General features: G+C 44.6%; 1 protein-coding gene across 1 annotated transcript; it reads left to right on the top strand.

The window, feature by feature from the left end:
• The first annotated feature begins 3,692 nt into the window (after positions 1-3,692).
• On the top strand, positions 3,693-21,431 carry pfkmb (phosphofructokinase, muscle b). Its single transcript, XM_020489829.2, has 22 exons — positions 3,693-3,948; positions 10,370-10,443; positions 12,504-12,581; positions 12,983-13,172; positions 13,664-13,829; positions 13,943-13,987; positions 14,108-14,216; positions 14,382-14,477; positions 14,697-14,789; positions 14,978-15,103; positions 15,237-15,301; positions 15,401-15,464; positions 15,606-15,752; positions 15,945-16,015; positions 16,166-16,253; positions 16,437-16,589; positions 17,345-17,509; positions 17,624-17,685; positions 17,786-17,897; positions 18,034-18,133; positions 20,018-20,123; positions 20,460-21,431. The coding sequence occupies exons 1-22, from the start codon at positions 3,870-3,872 to the stop codon at positions 20,611-20,613; spliced, it is 2,343 nt and encodes a 780-aa protein (XP_020345418.1). The 5' UTR covers positions 3,693-3,869; the 3' UTR covers positions 20,614-21,431.

The following is a 21,431-nucleotide window of genomic DNA, read 5'->3' as shown; positions in this document are numbered from 1 at the left end:
AACCATATTTAGGTAGCCTGGGTTTCACTGTGTGTTTGTGGGTGATTGTTCCTGCCTCTGTGTTTACACCAGATAGGACTGTTTAGGTTTTCACTTTTGTTGTTTTGTTTAGTCTGTTCATGTATAGTCGTCTTTATTAAAAACATGAATAACCACCACGCTGCATTTTGGTCCGCCTCTCTTTCACTAGAAGAAAACCATTACAATCTGTTTTTTTTTCTTCCATGCATGAATGTATTGTTTAATGTGTTTCTGTGGGCTAATAGCAATAAATTTGATGTTTCATCAAATCCTTTTTTGAGATATATTGTTTTATACTTACAAGGGTCCTAAAATTGTAAATCAAATAACTAAATGGTCCATGGTATGAGCATCGTAAAATAATTCCACATCTTAGATTGGTGTGGAACTTGTAGCGAGTCAGTGACAAGTGGGAGGAGGACGATGCCAGGAGCAACACTTGGTAGACACCAGGGTCATAATCAATCAAATGGACTGAAACATTACTTGGAATTGTCCAAAAGAAAGCACTCGTATTCACTTTCCATTGCACTTTTTTTTTTTTTACATTTTCCAATGTGTGCCCTGATGAATACAACCCCGTTCCTCTGGGGTCATGTGTGGAGGGTGGAAACCCTGGCAGACTGACAGCCTGGCTTGCTGGCTGACTGTTATACTGCAGTCATCCCCATACCTCACTGGACTCCAGGCCTCTGCTATGTCAGGCTGCTCAAGCAATCCACTGTCAGAGCCAGTTTGCCCTCTGCTGGGGTGAGTGGAATCAACAATGTCAATATTGTCTCAGTCTATTCCACAGATAAACAACAACCCAAATAGACACTTAAACACTGCTGTATCATGGTGCTATTGCTGTCATCGTGGACAGCCCATCTCCAGTTCAAGCAAACCCCTTTGGCAGACCAGGCTTCACCTGAAGCATCTGAAATCCCCAGGATAATGACTCTGTGATGAAGTCAACTCCTATCAGTTGGGGGGACTCTGGGTTCTCTCATTTGGACTGGTGGCCTTCGTGGGGCTCTGGGTTCTCTCTTTTGGACTGGTGGCCTTCGTGGGGCTCTGGGTTCTCTCCTTTGGACTGGTGGCCTTCGTGGGGCTCTGGGTTCTCTCCTTTGGACTGGTGGCCTTCGTGGGGCTCTGGGTTCTCTCCTTTGGACTGGTGGCCTTCGTGGGGCTCTGGGTTCTCTCTTTTGGACTGGTGGCCTTCGTGGAGCTCTGGGTTCTCTCCTTTGGACTGGTGGCCTTTGTGGGGCTCTGGGTTCTCTCCTTTGGACTGGTGGCCTTCGTGGGGCTCTGGGTCCTGAAGGCGGTCCGTCTACGTCCAAAGGCCACCTCAGTTAAAGGTAGGTATCATGATGTTAGTATGTGGTGGTGAAGGTTAGAATCTGTCTGTCTGCCGGGTTCATGAACAATGTCTATTTGTGTACTAGAATGTAAAGTACACGCCCAATTTTCAGTTTTTGATTTGTTAAAAAAGTTTGAAATATCCAATAAATGTCGTTCCACTTCATGATTGTGTCACACTTGTTGTTGATTCTTCACAAAAAAGTACAGTTTTATATCTTTATGTTTGAAGCCTGAAATGTGGCAAAAGGTCGCAAAGTTCAAGGGGGCCGAATACTTTCGCAAGGCACTGTATGTGTATTTTTGAATTGGTAGGTCTATGGCTACATATATCTGTGCATGTGTGTGGTTAGTGTGTACAACAGGAGGCTGCTGAGGGGAGAACGGCTCATAATAATGGCTGGAAGGGCGCAAACTGAATGGCATGTATTTGATATCGTTCCACCCATCCACTCCAGCCATTACCACAAGTCCGTTCTCCCCAATTACGGTGCCACCAACCTCCTGTGGTGTGTACGTGTGGTGCTTGTACAGTATATGTACAGTACGTATCTCTGTACTATACCATTTGTGTTGGGTGTCTGTGTTCTCCTGTTGACAGGCCTTGGGATGACTAGGCAGTTTTAGAGTAATGACAGCAAGTGGTGAGGGGGTAAGGGTAGGGGAACTGCACTTCATAGATAGCAGGCTTGTATCCCAGTCAAGCTCAGACATCCTGTGTCTATTTAAAGATGACTAATAAATAGTCTAGGACAGATTTGTGATATGGACATTCTGATTTTACATTCAAGTATATTATACAATATGTTTGTATCAGCATATACAAATATATTGAAGTAAACAATCTACAAGTACTTGCAATTGTCTCAAATTAGTACCTTTATTTTTTTAGTTGTATTTTTGTTACATGTCTCTATTTGGACTTCTATTGCTATTTAATTCTTAGCTGAAAACAAAGACTGTCTTGTAGTACATGAGTAAGTACAGTTTATGGACTCCTGCATACACTGCAGTCCACAGACAGGGGTGGTCCTCCTGAGTTACTCCTCTCTCATTGCTAGTTAACACAATAGACACACATCTCAGATCAGATCTGTTTCCCACCAACTGACCCACTGAGACCCTAACAGCACATGAATAATCAAACAGTTATGAAGCATTCTGGAGCATGCACACAGACTCACAAATACATACACACACACACACACAGTGGGGTAATGTGTCTACTTTCTATGGTAACGAATGAGGTGGAGGGTGTGAACCACTAAGACAGACAGACATGATAATGACTGGCTTGACACTCACAGATAGGGTGTGTGACGACATTAAACACATACACCGTCTTCAAAAACAAAGCATGGGTTTTAGAAAACTAGTTTGGAAGTGGGAACAGTCAAAAGAAATGCTAGATAGATTTGTTGGCGGTAGAGAAGGCATATCGGGTGTATCGTGACTCAGGAAAAGACCCAGATGCAGACATAAGAGGCAGATAGTTCGAATTGCAGGCAAAAGGCAGGTTGAGGGCAGGCAGAGGTTTGCAATCCAGGAGAGTCAGGCAGGTACAGGACGACAGGCAGGCTCAGAACAGGAAGTTTAAAAACGAAAACTTGAGAAACAGAAAAAGCAGGTATAAATACACAGGGAATAATGTGGGAAAATGGGAGACACCTGGTGGGGGGTGAAGACAACCACAAGACAGGTGAGACAGATCAGGGTGTGACAGGGTGAGATACTTAGTTGATTCTTCCAGTACATAGCAACATCTGATGTAATGCATTTGTCATGGCATTAGCTATCTAGTTAGTTAGCAATTAGGAAAATTAGAAGACTAAATGATGTCTATTGTGGGAGTATTGTATTTATGCATGCATTTCGAATATATTAAAGATTTTATTTCTACCTGCTGTAATGTTTTTACGAAAAGTTATCAAAAGAGAAACAGTACATTTATGCTTCAATTGATAGGAGTTTGATTTGAGGGTACCCATGCATTCTCTCATACACTCCCGCACACTCTCATTACAGTAACCTCTCAAGTTAATTCTCAACGAAGATCTCTATTCTAACAAACTTTCATCCATGCTGTGTATTGATAGGCTCGGTGTAGCCTTGGACAGCCTATTCTGTGATTGCTGCCGACCAAACTTATTTATTTGTATGAAGGCATAGGCTGTGACGGTGGTTAGTTTTATAATTAGTTTAGAGTGAAGAGAGGTGTGTGTGCGCGTTTGCACACAAGTGTATGTGCGAGTGATAGGGTGTGTGTGTGTGTTCTCATCACGCGCATGCATCAGATTCCTGCCAAGCAGGGTGGTGGATAAACTGTGTCCCACTGTCCCATCCAGTCACTTTCCCAGTCAGCCAAGCAGGGAGAGTGAGGGGAGAGGAGAGAGAGAGACATTCTACTGCACTATACCATACACAGAAGGGCTACCAGGATCAAGGCTAATTCTTATCTGCTGTCTTTTCCTTCCTTCCCTTTTCTGGTCACAGGCAGTTCCAGGACCATGGCACACCCTAAAGACCAGAGCAAGATGGGCATCGGCCGCTCCATCGCCGTGCTGACCTCTGGAGGAGATGCCCAGGGTGAGTGGGGCTGGGCGGACCAGGGCAGGTGGGTGCCAAGGGACTGTTCAGGGGAAGTACCAGTTACAGGGGCAGACAGTCCAAGGGAGGGCAGACAGCCCAGAGGATTGTTGGTAAGCAGCAGGTGGCTGAGCCGGGCCAGTGTTATATAGGTCTGTGGGAACAGTTCCCATGTGGGGGCAGCAAACAATGAGATATTACTTTATGTCAACAATTCCCATAATTCCCATTCATGCTCAGAGCTTGTCAATGAATTTGGAGTAGGGAAACAGTGGAGTGTAGTGAGGTAAAGTAAGAAGTGATTTATAAACATAATTTGTGTAGTCTGATGTTATGGCTGGACTTTAAGGGTGTTGCATAGACTGACTGGACTACAGAAATGCATACATTTTGGTTGAAAGTCAGATGAGTCACAGCACATATAACTAATAGAAAACATGCCTCTTATTTGTGTGGTTTGAAATTCAACTGTGTTGACGTTTTGTTTTCAGTCACAGTTCCAGTCACACAGTTTGCCACAGCCACCACCACGGCCGAATAAACTGTAATGATTGTGGAGTTCTGACATTGAAAGTTCATATCGTGTTGGTGGCTGTGATATCACATTATTGAACATAGCTTCACATAGAGACCCCTTCTCTCGGTTGTCACTGAGATATCTTATCACGCTCAAAAAGGGCAACGTGAAGTCTTCTATCCGAGGAGGTTGCCAGGGTCACCAGAGCATTTGCAGTGGGTGCGTCCCAATAATCTCTAATTCCTTTTGAAGTGTGCACTCTTTCACTACTCCCCCCAAATGTAAAATTATTGGATTGGTGTAGGCATGGGTAGAGGGAGTTTCCGTATACCAATCATTTCGATTGAAATCGAGGAAGGGAAGTGAACATGCACACACTTTTGGAGAAAGGAAAGATTATTGGGATGCACCCAACAGTCTTCCCTCTGACCTTTAACTGGATGATGAATACCTCCCCTTTGACCTTTTGGGATGTCTGCCACTGACCCCACATGACCTTCTGATTGGAGCCTGTGTCAGGGAGCTGTCTGCCTGTCTGAACTTTACATCATTATGGAGCTGTCTGCTCTAGTTGGCTAGCTGCTTTTCAGGGTTCTCTCTCTGTTCTCTCTTTTATTTCATGTTTTTTTCTTTCTTGTCTTCTTCCCATATTCTGTACATACACCCTGGCTACTCTGTCCTTTAAATATTCGCCCATATCTTTATGTTTCCCTCTATTTACCTCTCTTTCCCTCCCGCTGTCTCTCTTTCCCTCTCGTTCCTTCTCGTCTCTCTATTTTTTGAAGTGGTGCTAATTTTAGAGGCGTGACCTTTGTCATATGACATGGAGAGGAGGAGGAGGAGTAGTTAAGTGGGCCGAACTATCCCTCCCTCATATCCCTCCTCAATCCTCTTCCTCCTCTTCCACCTAAACCTTTTTCTCCCTCCATCATGTTGAAATGGGAGACACTCTTGGCACGTCAATACTATCCACATGTGTTGCCCTTTAGAGTGGAGCTGGTGTGTTGAGACAGTGAGCTAGTTACATTTCCTGTCTTCCCTGTCTGCCCTACCCACCTGGTCTGCCCTACCCACCCACCCTGTCTGCCCTACCATATCTGTCGTCTCTGTCCGCCCTACCCACCCTGTCTGCCCCACCCACCCACCCACCCTGTCTGCCCTACCCACCTGGTCTGCCCTACCTCCCACCCTGTCTGCCCTACCATACCTGTCGTTTCTGTCTGCCCTACCCACCCACCCGGTCTGCCCTACCTACCCACCCACCCTGTCTGCCCTACCCACCCACCCTGTCTGCCCTACCCACCTGGTCTGCCCTACTCACCCACCCTGTCTGCCCTACCATACCTGTCGTCTCTGTCTGCCCTACCCACTCTGTCTGCCCTACCCACCCACCCGGTCTGCCCTACCTACCCACCCACCCTGTCTGCCCTTTCAGATCCCTGCTAGTTCACTGAAACAGGAGTGCTCTTCATTATTCCACTATGCTATGCTATGCTATGCTATGCTATGCTATGCTATGCTATGCTATGCCATGCTATGCTGTGCTGTGCTATGCTGTGCTGTGCTATGCTATGCTATGTTTCCCCATCAGCCATACATCCTGACCATGTGAACTCACAAGAAAAAACTCTGGACCCTATTACATAATGATTATGATGAACTGGTATATGTACACATTACAATTTTTTTGTTCTGCAAAATCACTCAAATGAGACAATGAATCTGTTAAAGGTCCAATGCAGCTGTTTTTATCTCAATATCAAATAATTTCTGGGTAACAATTAAGTACCTTACTGTGAAAACAGACATTTCCCCAGCAAGAATTTTGCTAGTACTGTCTGGAAGTGGTCTGAGTGGGGAGAGGAAAACAGAAAATGAACTGTTATTGGGTGCGTTCATAAATCCACTCTGGCTATCTACTCCGATTTCCGAGCACACTTGTCTGAGTGTGCCAGAACGCAGAATAATAGATGAATTTACGAACGCGCAACACCCGTTGAATATGACTTGTGTCAGTAAAAGTCGGCATAAAAATGAATTAAATTGTTGCAAGCTGCACAGTTACAGTCACTAACACTCTAGATAAAATGTAAACTGCCTAAATCAAATCAAATCAACCTAGAACCAGCTCTTCTAGGGTGATTTAAAATAGTCAGAGTGAGTTTTCTCTCATTTGTGTCTGGAAGTAGCTAGCAAGCTAACCAACTTTAGCCAGTTAGCTTGGGTGCTTGACTGCCGCTGTGAGGTCAGAACATTTGGATCAACCCAACTCCTCCGGCCAGAGCGTCCAGTGTGCGCTCTGAACGCGCCGAGAGTGAAATGCTCAGAATTTCTGAACAGGTCATCTGACAACGCTCTGAATTTCTGAACGACCCAAAGCACACTCTGACACACTGGAGGCAATTTACAAACGCACCCATTGGCTGAGATGTTTGGAATTCTCTTTCATATTGGTATATTAACTAATTCACTGCATGGTGATGTCACCATAGAAGGCCAAACTACATCCCACCAAAACATGCTGAAATTTCAGGTCTATTCAAACAGCTCTTACACTAAAAGGGCATTATCTTAATTTTCACAATTTCACAGTATTATTCCAAAATCATAAATATCTATAAAACACAGGAAAATCGAGTTGTTTACTGCACTGGGCCTGTAAGAATGAAGTGATACAGTGGAGAGATATACTATATATACAAAAGTATGTGGACACCCCTTCAAATTAGTGGATTTGGCTATTTCAGCCACACCCGTTGCTGACAGGTGTATAAAATTGAACACACAGCAATGCAATCTCCATATACAAACAGTGGCAGTAGAATGGCCTTACTGAAGAGCTCAGTGACTTTCAATATGGCACCGTCATAGGATGCCATCTTTCAGTTTGTCAAATGTCTGGCCTGCTAGAGCTGCCCCGTATGTGCTGTTATTGTGAAGTGGAAACGCCTAGGAGCAACAACGAATTAGCCGCGAAGTGGTAGGCCACACAAGGTCACCCAGTGGGACCGCCGTGTGCTGAAGAATATAGCTCGTAACATGTGTCTGTCCTCAGTTGCAACACTCACAACTCAGTTCTGCCTCTGGAGCAATGTCAGCACAAGAACTGTTCGTCGGGAGCTTCATGAAATGGGTTTCCATGGCCGAGCAGCCGCATACAAGCCTAAGATCGCAATGCCAAGTGTCGGCTGGAGTGGTGTAAAGCTCGCTACCATTGGACTTTGGAGCAGTGGAAACACGTTCTCCGGAGTGATGAATCACACTTCACCCTCTGGCAGTCCAACGGACTAATCTGGGCTTGGCAGATGCCAGGAGAACACTACTTTCCAACTGTAAAGTTTGGTGGAGAAGGATTAATTAGCTGGGGCTGTTTTTCATTGTTCAGGTTAGGTCCCTTAGTTCCAGTGAAAGGAAATCTTAATGCTACAGCATACAATGACATTCTAGATGATTATGTGCTTAAAACTTTGTGTCAACAGTTTGGGGAAGGCACTTTCCTGTTTCAGCATGACACTTCCCCTGTGCATAAAACGAGTTCAATACAGAAATGGTTTGTCAAGATCAGTGTGGAAGAACTTGATTGGCCTGCACAAAGCCCTGACCTCAACCCCATTGAACACCTTTGGGATGAATTGGAACACCGACTGCCAGGCCTAATCGCCCAACATCAGTGTCCTGCCTCACTAATGCTCTTGTAGCTGAATGGAAGCAAGTCCCTGCAGCAATGTTCCAACATCTAGTAGAAAGCCTTCCCAGAAGAGTGGAGGCTGTTATAGGAGCAAAGGGGAACCAACTTCATTATAATGCCCATGATTTTGGAATGAGATGTTCGCTGAGCACTTGTCCACATACTTTTGGTCATATATTGTAGTTTCTAACGGGCATACAAGCCATTGTGATGGTTTACCTTAACCTTCGTCTGGGGTTCTGACCTGTTATGATGAAGTGTAAGTACAATGAACAAATGTCTCTCAAATGTTGTGCACAAATGTGTTTACATCCCTGATAGGGAGCATTTCTCCTTTGCCAGATAATCTATCCACCTGACAGGTGTGGCACATCAAGAAGCTGATTGAACAGCATAATCATTACACTTATGAACCTTGTGCTTGGGACCATAAAACTTTAGAATGTGCAGTTGTGTCACACAACAATGCCACAGATTCCTCAAGTTGAGGGAGCGTGCAATTGGCATGCTGACTACATGAATGTCCACTACCATAAGCCACCTCCAATGTCATTTTAGAGAATTTGGCAGTACGTCCAACCAGCCTCACAACAGCAGACCACATGTAACCATGCCAGCCCAGGACCTCCACATCCGGCTTCTTCACCAGCGAGATCATCTGAGATCAGCCACCCGAACACCTGATGAAACTGTGGGTTTACACAATCGAAGAATTTCTGCACAAACTGTCAGAAACAGTCAAAGGGAAGCTTATCTGTGTGCTCGTTGTCCAAACCAGGGTCTTGACCTGAGGGTGAGTGGTTTGCTGATGTCAACATTGTGAACAGAGTGCCCCATGGTGGCGATGGGGTTATGATATGGGCAGGCATAAGCTACGGACAACGAACACAATTGCAATTGCACAAACGAAGGCAATTTGAATGCAGAGAGATAACGTGAGGAGATCCTGAAGCCCATTGTCATGCTATTAAGCTGCTGCTATCACCTCATGTTTCAGCATGATAATGCATGGCCATGTCGCAAGGATCTGTACACAATTATTTTGAGCTGAAAATGTCCCAGTTCTTCCATGGCCTGCATACTCACCAGACATGTCACCCATTGAGCACGTGTGGGATGCTCTGGATCGATGTGTACGACAGCGTGTTCCAGTTCCCGCCAATATCCAGCAACTTCACACAGCCATTGAAGAGGAGTGTGACAACATTCCACAGGTCACAATCAACAGCCTGATCAACGCCATGCGAAGGAGATGTTTCACACTGCAGGAGGCAAATTGTGGTCACAAGAGATACTGACTGGTTTTCTGATCCACACCCCTACCTTTTTTAAGGTATCTGTGACCAACAGATGCATATCTGTATTCCTAGTCATGTGAAATAAATCTTGAAATTGTTGTATGTAGCCCGTTTAGCTTCCATCTAAACCAGTCACTCAGGGAGGGACTAATGTGGAGTTAAAGATAAAGATTCAAATAGAAATAGTGACACAAGAAATAAATACACAGTGAATAACAATAACAAGTTAAAAATAAAATGGCTATATACAGGGAGTACCAGTACAGAGTCGATGTGCAGGGGTACGAGGTAACTGAGCTGTTGCAGCAGCGTGTGTGAAAGTGTGTGTGAGTGTGTGGCGTCTCTATGCATGTGTGTGCATGTTATTAGTGTGTTTGTGTCTGTTGGGCAGTCTGTTTGTAAGTATGTGTGATTGTGTGGTTAGAGTCCAGTGTGTATGCATAGAGTCAGTGCAAGACAGTTAGTTAATACAAAAAGGGTCAATGCGGGTAGTCTAGGTAGCCATTTGATTAATTATTTAGCAGTCTTGTTCAGCAGTCTTCTAGCTTGGGGGAAGAAGCTGTTCAGAGTCCTGTTGGTTCCAGACTTGGGACACTGGTACCACTTGTCATGCAGTAGCAGAAAGAGTCTAGGGTCTTCCTCTGACACCGCTTGGTATAGAGGTCCTGGATGGCAGGGAGCTCAGCCCCACCCTCTGTAGCGGCTTGCGGTCGAGTGCCCTGCAGTTGTGGAACCAAGCGGTGATTCAGCCAGTCAAGTTGTCTGCATCCCCTATATAATCATTCATATGTCAAGTTTGTAGCACACATCATGCCAACTTAATCATAGCAGCTACACTGTGTTGTGTGTCATAGTTCAAAACTACCTGTGCGGGTGGGACTGTGTCAGTGATGTTCTAACAGCCACTCTGTGCTGCAGGTATGAATGCTGCTGTGAGGGCCACAGTCAGAGTGGGCATCTACACTGGGGCCAAAGTCTACTTCGTTCATGAGGTTAGTACCTGACTTGTATCCCCCCATCTCATCAACCATTTTATGTTTCCTATTAGCCCAGAACTGTGACTGTTCCCTTTTTCTGATTATTATAGTCTACAGCAATCAAGGCATTCTTAGTCGATCACCAATCATTTCTGTAGAAAAGCCAACAATATAAAGGGATTTTTTTTTGTATTTATTTTTTTGAGCTCTTGGCGGTAGGTGCACTTGATTCAGAAGCCCTGCGCACCGGGTAGGCAAAGTGTTCCCATTTTGAACCATTTCATTCAAACTCAGCTTACCTGGCAGACAGAGAGATCTGTGGCTTAATCAGTGTGGCTACTGTGCTCGCCAATCTTATAGCTCAAATTACAGTGCCTACAGCTTCCATGACCCAGTCCATCACAAAGTTTGATACTAGCCTACTTGAAATTTTCTTAACTTTTAAAACCATGACCAGAGAGAAACTGTCAAAGACTACAGCAAAGAGCTGCTGTTTTTATGAGTGAATTCATGTCAAAGTTTTTATTCAGCACTGTCAATACTGTTTTTATTCAACATTACTACAAAATGTAAAATTTGTGGAAAACTGTCTAGACTTCTGGGATACTCAAATAAGTATGATATGTTATGTTTGGTATGGTTACATTAGACAGATGGTTACTCAAGTCAAAAATGAAAGTAGGGTAGCTGGAAAGGTGTATAATGCGAACGTCTAGCAACCCGAAGGTTGTGAGTTTGAATCTCATCACGGTCATTTTAGCATTTTAGCTAATTAGCAACTTTTCAACTACTTACTACTTTTTAGCTACTTTGTATCTAAATCAAATCAAATCAAATGTATTTATATAGCCCTTCGTACATCAGCTGATATCTCAAAGTGCTGTACAGAAACCCAGCCTAAAACCCCAAACAGCAAGCAATGCAGGTGTAGAAGCACGGTGGCTAGGAAAACCTCCCTAGAAAGGCCAAAACCTAGGAAGAAACCTAGAGAGGAACCAGGCTATGTGGGGTGGCCAGTCCTCTTCTGGCTGTGCCGGGTGGAGATTATAACAGAACATGGCCAAGATGTTCAAATGTTCATAAATGACCAGCATGGTCGAATAATAATAAGGCAGAACAGTTAAAACTGGAGCAGCAGCATGGCCAGGTGGACTGGGGACAGCAAGGAGTCATCATGTCAGGTAGTCCTGGGGCATGGTCCTAGGGCTCAGGTCCTCCGAGAGAGAGAAAGAAAGAGAGAAGGAGAGAATTAGAGAACGCACACTTAGATTCACACAGGACACCGAATAGGACAGGAGAAGTACTCCAGATATAACAAACTGACCCTAGCCCCCCGACACATAAACTACTGCAGCATAAATACTGGAGGCTCAGACAGAAGGGGTCAGGATACACTGTGGCCCCATCCGAGGACACCCCCGGACAGGGCCAAACAGGAAGGATATAACCCCACCCACTTTGCCAAAGCACAGCCCCCACACCACAAGCTACTTAGCTAAGCCTTCCCCTAACCTTAACCCTTTTAGCTAACCCTTCACTTATCCACATCTTTAACCCTTTAAGCTACCTCCTAAACTTAACCCTAACCCTAGCCTAGCTAACATTAGCTAGCTAGCTAACATTAGCCACCTAGCTAGAATTTGTAACATATCATACGTTTTGCAAATGTGTAACATATAGTACGTTTTTCAAATTTGTAACATATTGTATGATGTGTAAATTCGGAACATATGGTATGAATTGTAATTCATAACATATCATCCGAAATAGGTGATGGACATCCACAAATGAATACACACCATACGAAATGTAACATATCTTACTAAATGGAGTGTCTTGGATGTACGTATAGAATAATACAAAATCCATGATTAGAGGGGACAGGATGTAAACCAACAGAGCTACGGACAGCAAGGCCTGGATTTGAGAAAGGTGATCTGGAATGAGCCTCTTACAACCTCATATTTCTTTTTCCTTGCCTGTTACCTTACCGTAAAGGTCTGTCAGCTAAGCCAGATCAGTTACCTTGGGTTCTCCCGTAACTGTGAGTGACAGGTTTGTGTGTTCGTCTCCAGGGTTACCAGGGTTTGGTGGATGGAGGTGACAATATCAAACCTGCCACCTGGGAGAGCGTGTCTATGATGCTGCAGCTGGTGAGCACACATACAGTATACACACACACTTTATCCAATTACCTCCCCCCTCACTCTCCTTTAGTTTCTAACCAAATGTAACCTTTCAGTGAAAAGGGTGGGATCCATCCTCTGGAACATGAACTGGTCCTAGATCAGTGACCCTCTAGTCAGTAGGAGCTAGTCAAATGCCAGGGTTCACTGGATTTAATGGGCTTCAGAATGATAGGCTGGGGTTTCACCTCCCTCCTTTCCTCCTCTTCCCTTCCTCCTTCCCTCCCCCTTGGTCTCTCTCCTTCTTGCTCTCTCTCGCTCTCACACACACTATAGCCCACATCCTGTCCTTCTCTACTTCCTCCTCCATCTCTCCCTCTTATTTAGCCCAACTGAATGTGTTCTGTTGGCATGTTGTCTCGTCTCAGGGTGGCACTGTGATTGGCAGTGCCCGCTGTATGGACTTCAAAGAGAAGTGGGGGCGTCTGAAGGCCGCCTGCAACTTGGTCAAACTGGGCATCACCAACCTGTGTGTGATCGGTGGTGACGGTAGCTTGACTGGTGCTAACCAGTTCCGTACAGAGTGGAGCGAGCTGCTGGCTGACCTGATCAAACAGGGTGAGATACCTAGGCCACCAACAAGACTACATTACCCAGTACCCTTCACTCCAAAGCACCCAACTACCATAAAACATAATGTAACCCACTACACTTATGTAACCCTCCCAGTCACTTTTTAGATGATCCTAAGAGGGGGATTAGGTCATTATTCATTATGATCTTAAAGCCAAAAATGATCCTAGATCAGCACTACTACTCCAAGACAATTTGTGAATACAGGCCCAAGCATCTGAATGGTCTTTGAAATATCTGGCTCCTTACACTGTACTTTAATGCCTCCTTGTGGACCCAAGTCATATAAGCAAATTAATTCATCCAAAGCAACTTAGAATAGTGCTTGCATACAATTTGATATGTGTGGCCTCAGTGGGAATTGAACCCACAACCCCAGCATTGCAAAGGCCATGCTCTAGCAACTGAGCCACATAGGACTACAAGTATTGTATTAAATGTGAGAGCTGACTGCTAGTTTGTGTGTCCACCACCAGGTAAGATCACGGCAGAGGAGGCAAAGCGTTCTTCTCACCTCAACATCGTGGGCATGGTGGGCTCTATAGACAACGACTTCTGTGGCACTGACATGACCATTGGCACTGACTCCGCCCTGCACCGCATCATAGAGGTGGTGGACGCCATAACAACTACTGCACAGAGGTACAAACACACACACACACACACACACACACCAATATTAAGTAGTTTGTAAGCATCAGTAAATCATGATTTTTGGGGGGATTCTTGTGTTTTTCACAAATTTCTGTTGACAGTCACCAGAGGACCTTTATCCTGGAGGTGATGGGCAGACACTGCGGGTGAGTGCCTGACTGTGTGTGCATGCGTGTGCGTGTGTGTGTGTGTGTGTGCGTGCATCTGTGTGCACATGTGTCTGTGCGTGCTTGTGTATGTATTAACATTGCTGTCTGTCCTCACAGCTACCTGGCCCTGGTGACTGCTCTGGCCTGCGGTGCTGACTGGGTGTTCATCCCAGAGATGCCCCCAGAGGACAACTGGGAGGAGCATCTGTGCAAAAGACTGATTGCGGTACCACACCTCCTCTCCTGCTCCCTCTATCCCCCCATCCTTCTATCCCTTCTCCACCTCTTCTGATTGACCCTCTCTATCTCTTTGTCCCTCTCCCTGGTTTTCTCTCTCTCTTCCTCATATAATAACACACAAAACAACGTTCTCTCTCCGTCTCCCTCTCAGCAAAGGGAGCGTGGTTCTCGTCTGAACGTCATCATCATGGCAGAGGGAGCCCAGGACCGTAAGCAAAAACCCATCACCTGTGACCAAGTCAAAAATGTGAGCGATGGCATTACACAGTCAATAGAATTTGTCCCTAACCACTGAAACAGACAGTGTCCCAAACGGCACCATATTCCCCCAGCCAGAGTCCGATATGTTTCATCCCCCTAAAGGTAAAGGTTATAAGGGGCTAGGGTAATATCACCTTTGATCAATCATCTAGCTCTGATCTGACAGAGGACTGATGCTGTAATCTCTCTGTGTCACTCTGTACAGCTGGTATCCAAGAAACTTGGCTTCGACACCCGTTCTACCATCCTGGGACACGTACAGAGAGGTGGCACCCCCTCTGCTTTCGACAGGATCCTGGTAATCCATCTGTCTGTCACCACTTTGTGTCTGTCAATCCGTCTGTCTGTGCCGGTATTGTTTTTACTCTGTTGTCTACTCTTTCTTGACCTTCGGGGGCCATTTACATAGCACCTATAATATAATGCTATGATAATCGATCCTTTGTTCATTCATTCATTCATTCATTCTCTCCCTCCGTCCCCCAGGGTAGCAGGATGGGTGTGGAGGCTGTGATGGCTCTGTTGGAGGCCACCCCAGAAACTCCAGCCTGTGTTGTCAGTCTTTCTGGGAACATGGCCATCAGGCTGCCGCTCATGGAGTGTGTCCAAGTTGTGAGCTATATACCTATGCCAAATCAAACTGCATTATTTCCTCTCTTATTGCTGAGAAAGCATATTATCGACATCGTCTTTTAAAATGTCTTCCTCTCTCTATTGTCCACCCCTCTCTCACTCACTCTCTCAGACTAAAGATGTGACCGTAGCCATGGCTGAGGGGAGATTTGAAGATGCTGTGAATCTCAGGGGAAAGTGAGCCTTTATTTTGCCTATTTTCTTTCCTTCCATGGCTGGCTTGTCATTTGGACTAAGTACTGAGATGAAAACCATTGGTCATTTTCTTGTTTGTAGGAGCTTTCAGAATAACTGGAACACATACAAAATGCTGGCTCACGTGAACCCCCCAGAAGTGAAGGTGAGTAACTGTATCATTTTCATCAGGTTCTTTTTCTTGCTATCTTGGTCTGATATTTGGGCAACCTGGTTGCACATTTGAAGGCATTATAAGGTTGCACCCAAAATACATCCTCTCTCTGTCTTGTTCTCCCCCTCTCAGAGCAACATCAATATTGCCATTGTAAATGTGGGCGCCCCCTGTGCTGGGATGAATGCAGCAGTGCGTTCAGCTGTCAGGGCTGGTCTCATCCAGGGACACCAGATGCTGGCTATACACGATGGCTTTGATGGCCTGGCTAACGGACAGGTGGGACATTCCACCAGGAAATATGCCCCTGAGGATTTCTTGTAGTGGACAACTTGTATGTTATTTTACATCTGATCAGATGAATGGCACCATCAGGAACATCAGTTCATTGCCAAGTTGAGCTCCACCTGCACAGATCAACACAAATAACACACACACACACCATACTAATCTCTCTTTCCTCTTCCTCAGATTGAGCCTATCACTTGGGCTCAAGTGGGTGGATGGACTGGGAAGGGAGGGTCCAATCTCGGTACCAAGAGGTGAGACATCTCCACAGAGCACACGCACCAATGCTTAGGGCCAGGGAAAGCTCACAGTTGTTTGTTTAGGAGGAACCCAGGGTCCTACTAAGAACAACAGAAACCTCTATTGACAATTCACTTTCAATGTTTCTCCTCTCTGGTGTGTAGAAACCTGCCAGGTAAAAACATTGAGCAAATCAGCCTGAACATTGCCAAGTTCAACATCCATTCTCTGATCATCATTGGAGGCTTTGAGGTGAGGATCGAGGGGTTGGATCAGAGAGTATTTGGATGGTTCACTTGTCCACTGTCCAATCATTATTGATTGAACATATTCATTGAACATAAGCACAACAGTTGTAAAACAAGTATCATGAATATTGTCTTGTCTGTTGATGCCTAGTCCAGATATACATGGTATTGTGTGTCTCCTTGTCAGGCGTATCTGGGTGGTCTGGAGCTGGTAACAGCCAGGGAGAAGTACGAGGAGCTGTGTATCCCCATGGTGGTCATTCCCGCCACCGTCTCCAACAATGTTCCCGGATCAGACTTCAGCATCGGCGCTGACACCGCCCTCAACACCATCACCACGGTAAGACAAACACACATGCTGTACCCCAGACACACACACACATTTTAAATACTTTATTTGAATCCACAAATTACATTACAGTCGAGAAGGATTAAAACATTTCAAAGGACAAAGATATCTGGATGGATATAAAAAGCACCTTCTCCATACAGCAAGGCTGCCCATGACCACTGACACAGAGCATTACCTTGTTAGCTACTTTGCCTTTGTCCTATGCAAGCCTGCATTCTGAAGGCCACGTACAGTCAGCCTATGTACATTAGCGAGACTCCCAGATATCAGCACCACAAGTTTGCACTGATAACTAAGGCTGTTCAGGCGTGACACATGGAGATGGTATTTCAGCAACTTAGCAACAAAAGGTCTGCTCCATGTAGGAGTCAAAAGAGCAACCCACATCCAAAATATGCACCTCCCTCCAGCCTTCCCCACAACAACAATATCTGGCATATTTGGGATACAAGAAAACACCTCATTATCAAACTTGCCTCCTCTGACAGGAGAAAGTTTGTGGGGGACACACACTTTAGTCATTTAGCTGACACTCTTATCCAGAGCAATTAGGGTTAAGTGCCTTTCTCAAGGACACATCAACAGATATTTTACCAAGTCGCTCTGGGATTCAAACCAGTGACCTTTTTGTTACTAGCCCAACACTATTAACTGCTATGCTAGCTGCTAGGCTATCTGCCTAACATATGACAATACCCAGACACACATCCCTCCTCATACTAGCCTTTCTTTCTTTCTGTCAGACTTGCGACAGGATCAAGCAGTCTGCTGCTGGCACCAAGAGGAGAGTGTTCATCATTGAGACCATGGGGGGATACTGCGGCTACCTGGCAACCATGGCTGGCTTGTCATCTGGGGCTGACGCTGCCTACATTTATGAAGAGCCTTTCCATATCCATGACCTGGAGGTCAGGGGGCACACTGACAGAATAACAAATATGGATGGATTCTGTGTTATATTTCAAGCACAAAAAATGGGGACATTGGGATGTTGAATCATCTGTTGTATTGTTTTTTTGCAGCTGAACGTGGTGCATCTGATAGAAAAGATGAAGACCTCAGTGAAGAGAGGTCTCATTCTCAGGTAGATGTGCTCTCCTCAAAAACACATCCTGTCTGATATCCCTCAGACATTATCGTTCTCTTGTTTCTCTTGTTACTGCAAATCCTCCTCCTACCCACAGGAACTCCAATGCCAACGACAACTACACCACACAGTTCCTCTACAACCTGTACTCAGAGGAGGGCAAGGGCACGTTCGACTGCAGGATGAACATCCTGGGACACATGCAACAGGTCTGATGGACACTTCTTCTAACTGTTTAATGGGCTCAACTCTAAACCTGTGGTAATATAAGGAACCAATTCATCTATATATTCATATGGAAATACATCTCTCTAACCATCTCTCTCTCTCTTTGCTCACGACCAGGGTGGAACCCCGACTCCATTCGACAGGAATTTTGGCACCAAGATGGGAGCCAAGTCTGTCATGTGGCTGACTGACAAGCTGAAGGAGTGCTACAGACACGGTGAGGATCATTTGGTATTTTATTAGGATCCACACTGCAAAAGCAGCAGCTACTCTTCCTTGGGTCCACACAAAACATGAAACATGACATAATACAGAACACTAATAGACAAGAACAGCTCAAGGACAGAACTACATCAATTAAAAAAGAAAGGCACATGTGGCCTACATATCAATACCAAAACATACACAAACTATGTTGTGCCGTGAGGTGTTGCTTTATCTGTTTTTTGAAACCAGGTTTGCTGTTTATTTGAGCAATATGAGATGAAACGGATTTCCATGCAATAATGGCTACATATAATACTGTACGCTTTCTTTAATTTGTTTTAGATTTGGGGGACTGTGAAAAGACCCCTTGTGGCATGTCTTGGGGGGGGAGTGTGTGTGTCAGCTGTGTGTATGTTGACTATGCAAACAATTTGGGATTTTCAACACATTCATGTTTCGTGATGCAGTGATACAGTCAGTCTCTCCTCAACTCATAGCCAAGAAAGACTGGCATGCATAGTATTTATATCAGCCCTCTGATTACAATGAAGAGCAAGACGTGCCACTCTGTTCTGGGCCAGCTGCAGCTTAACTAGGTCTTTTCTTGCAGCACTCGACCACACAACTGGACAATAATCAATATAAGACAAAACTAGAGCCTGCATCTCCCCATCTTTACAACCATTGAATCTATATGTTTTGACCATGACCATTTACAATCTAAGGTAACGCCAAGTAATTTAGTCTCCTCAACTTGTTCAACAGACACACCATTTGTAACCCAATTCAGCTGAGGTCTAGAATTTAGGGAATGCTTTGTACAAAATACAATGCTCTTAATTTTAGAGATGTTCAGGACCAGTTTATAACTGGCCACCCATTTCAAAACATACTGCCACTCTTTGTTAAGGTTTCAGTGACTTCATTAGCTGGGGTTGCTGATGCGTATATGGTTGAATCAGCATCATACATGGACACACATGCTTTGTTTAATGCCAGTGGTAGGTCATTGGTAAAACAATGAAAAAGGTAGAGGGCTGAGAGAGCTGCCCTGCAGTACACCACCCTTTACGTGTTTAAAGAAAAGAAAACCCTTTGAGTTCTATTAGATATATAGCTCTGAATCCACGATAAGGCAGAGGTTGAAAAGCCATAACACACACGTTTTTTCAACAACAGGTTATGGTCAATAATATCAAAGGCTCCACTGAAATCTAACAGTTCAGCTCCCACAATCCTCTCATTATCAATTTCTTTCAATCAATCATCAGTAATTTGTGTCAGTGCAGTACTTGTTGAGGGCCTTCTTTATAAGCATGCTGAAAGTCTGTTGGTAATTTGTTTACAGATAGCATTGTATTTGTTCAAACACAATTATTTCCAACAGTTTGCTAAGAGCTGGCAGCAAGCTTATAGGTCTGCTGTTAGAACCAGTAAAGGCCACTTTACCACTCTTGGGTAGAGGAATTCATTTGGAGGACAGATACTTTCCTCTAGGCTCAGATTAAAGACATGACAGATAGGAGTGGCTATAGAGTCAGCTACCATCCTCAGAAGCTATCCATCTTTTTATTTTTAATTTTAATTTTTTAACCTTTATTTAACCAGGAAGGGCTCATTGAGATTTAAAATCTCTTTTTCAAGAGCGTCCTGGGACACAAAGAGGGCAAATCCTCCTCCTGCCCACAGGAACTCTAATGCCAACGACAACTACACCACACAGTTCCTCTACAACCTGTACTCCCCTTGGCCTGGTCCTAGATAGGTGTTCAACTCCTCTGACTATTGTTGTCCTGCTATAAGAGATGAGCTGGATAAAGCCCATACAGACAGGTCTAGGACCAGCCAGGCTACTGCCCTCCTATGTTGTTGCTAGCTCTCTTTGTGTCCCCAGGTCGTATCTTTGCTAACACACCAGATTCTGCCTGTGTGCTGGGCATGAAAAGGCGATCCCTGATCTTCCAACCCCTGGCTTCCCTCAAGGAAGACACTGACTTTGAGTAAGTCCTAATCCTCCCTGTTTCCACACCTCCCTCCTTCTCTTTCTCTCCTCCTTCTCTTTCTCTCCTCCTCTCTCTTTCTCTCCTCTCTCTTGTTTGTGACTCTTCATCGTGTGTTCCACATTGAGTTCAGCTGTGTTTTAATGCTGAGCAGTGGTAGGTAAGTGCTGTTGTTTGTAAGTATGTGTCAGTCCAATCAGAACCATTGAACCAGCCCAGCTCTTCCTCTGTTTCCTGTTTTCTTTCTCTGATCCCACTCTTATTCTCCTCCTCCTTCACACTTCCCCCTTCTACCACCCTTTCCCCTCACTCCATCCTTCTCTCCTCCCTCCACAGGCACCGTATCCCAAAGACTGAGTGGTGGCTGAAGCTGAGGCCCATTCTGAAGATCCTGGCCAGGTATGAAGCTGTGGAAATAGACACCTCTGAGGTGGCTGCCATGGAGCACATCATCAAGAAGACAGGAGAAATCAAGGGGGGCAAAATTTAATCAAACCAAATAAACACACACAACCTCACATAAACACATACATACACACCCTTAGTCTTGCACCTAGACCCGCCCGCACCTATGAGAAGAAAGGAACCTGAGGATCTGTCTTTTTCAACCATCTATTTCCTGTGTTTGAGGGGTACAAAATCCACTTGTCACTTAAATCTGGCTGGATTGATTGCTTTCATTTTAGTCCTGTGACTCTTTCATACTCTTGCTTGTGTCTGTAATTTTTACCCGTTAAGGTTACGACCGTGGAAATGTTTGTAATGACCTGTCAAACACATCCCGGTAATGGCTGAAAGCGGCTCAATGGAAAACATTGTATTTCTGTTGTATCTATAAGAACGCTAAACTTTGTCTGAGATTAAACACATAGTCTCGACACTTGCATCACAAGAAAGAGAAGAAAGATAACGTTATTTGATGGGTGTACATTTTGTGCGGCTCTGATAAAAGTTATAATTTAATGCATTTAATACAGTTTACAAAAGAGATGCGCTAAAATGAAAGCAATTTCCGAAAAGGAACACTCGGATTATAGTAATACTATGTCTGATCTCACAAACTATGTAAAGTCTGTATAGATAGGTGTCATCTATTCTAAAACTTAATTGAAATTTGACAATAAATGTAATATCTATATTCCCACCAAAATCCCTGAACTCCATTATTTGTCCTTGCCAGTCAAATGTTGTATGTGCTATAATTCAGTCAATATATAATGGATACATTTTCTTCAAAAAGTTTGGCGTATCTTCATCCATTGTCCAACTGTTGCATTTATTGGAATCATTTTTAAAACCTTTTAACAA

Source organism: Oncorhynchus kisutch, linkage group LG1, assembly GCF_002021735.2.
Source record: "Oncorhynchus kisutch isolate 150728-3 linkage group LG1, Okis_V2, whole genome shotgun sequence".
NCBI classification, from domain to species: domain Eukaryota; kingdom Metazoa; phylum Chordata; class Actinopteri; order Salmoniformes; family Salmonidae; genus Oncorhynchus; species Oncorhynchus kisutch.
Note: the sequence above shows the minus strand (reverse complement) of the source record. Positions and strands in the feature narration are given on the sequence as shown.

What these genes read in the sequence shown, in the direction of transcription:
- pfkmb (XM_020489829.2), top strand. Translation starts at nt 3,870, where the DNA reads ATGGCACACCCTAAAGACCAGAGCAAGATGGGCATCGGCCGCTCCATC. An exon ending in ATGGCCTGGCTAACGGACAG is followed by an intron (nt 15,753 to 15,944) that starts GTGGGACATTCC and finishes CCTCTTCCTCAG; the next exon opens with ATTGAGCCTATCACTTGGGC. An exon ending in GAAGGAGTGCTACAGACACG is followed by an intron (nt 18,134 to 20,017) that starts GTGAGGATCATT and finishes TTGTGTCCCCAG; the next exon opens with GTCGTATCTTTGCTAACACA.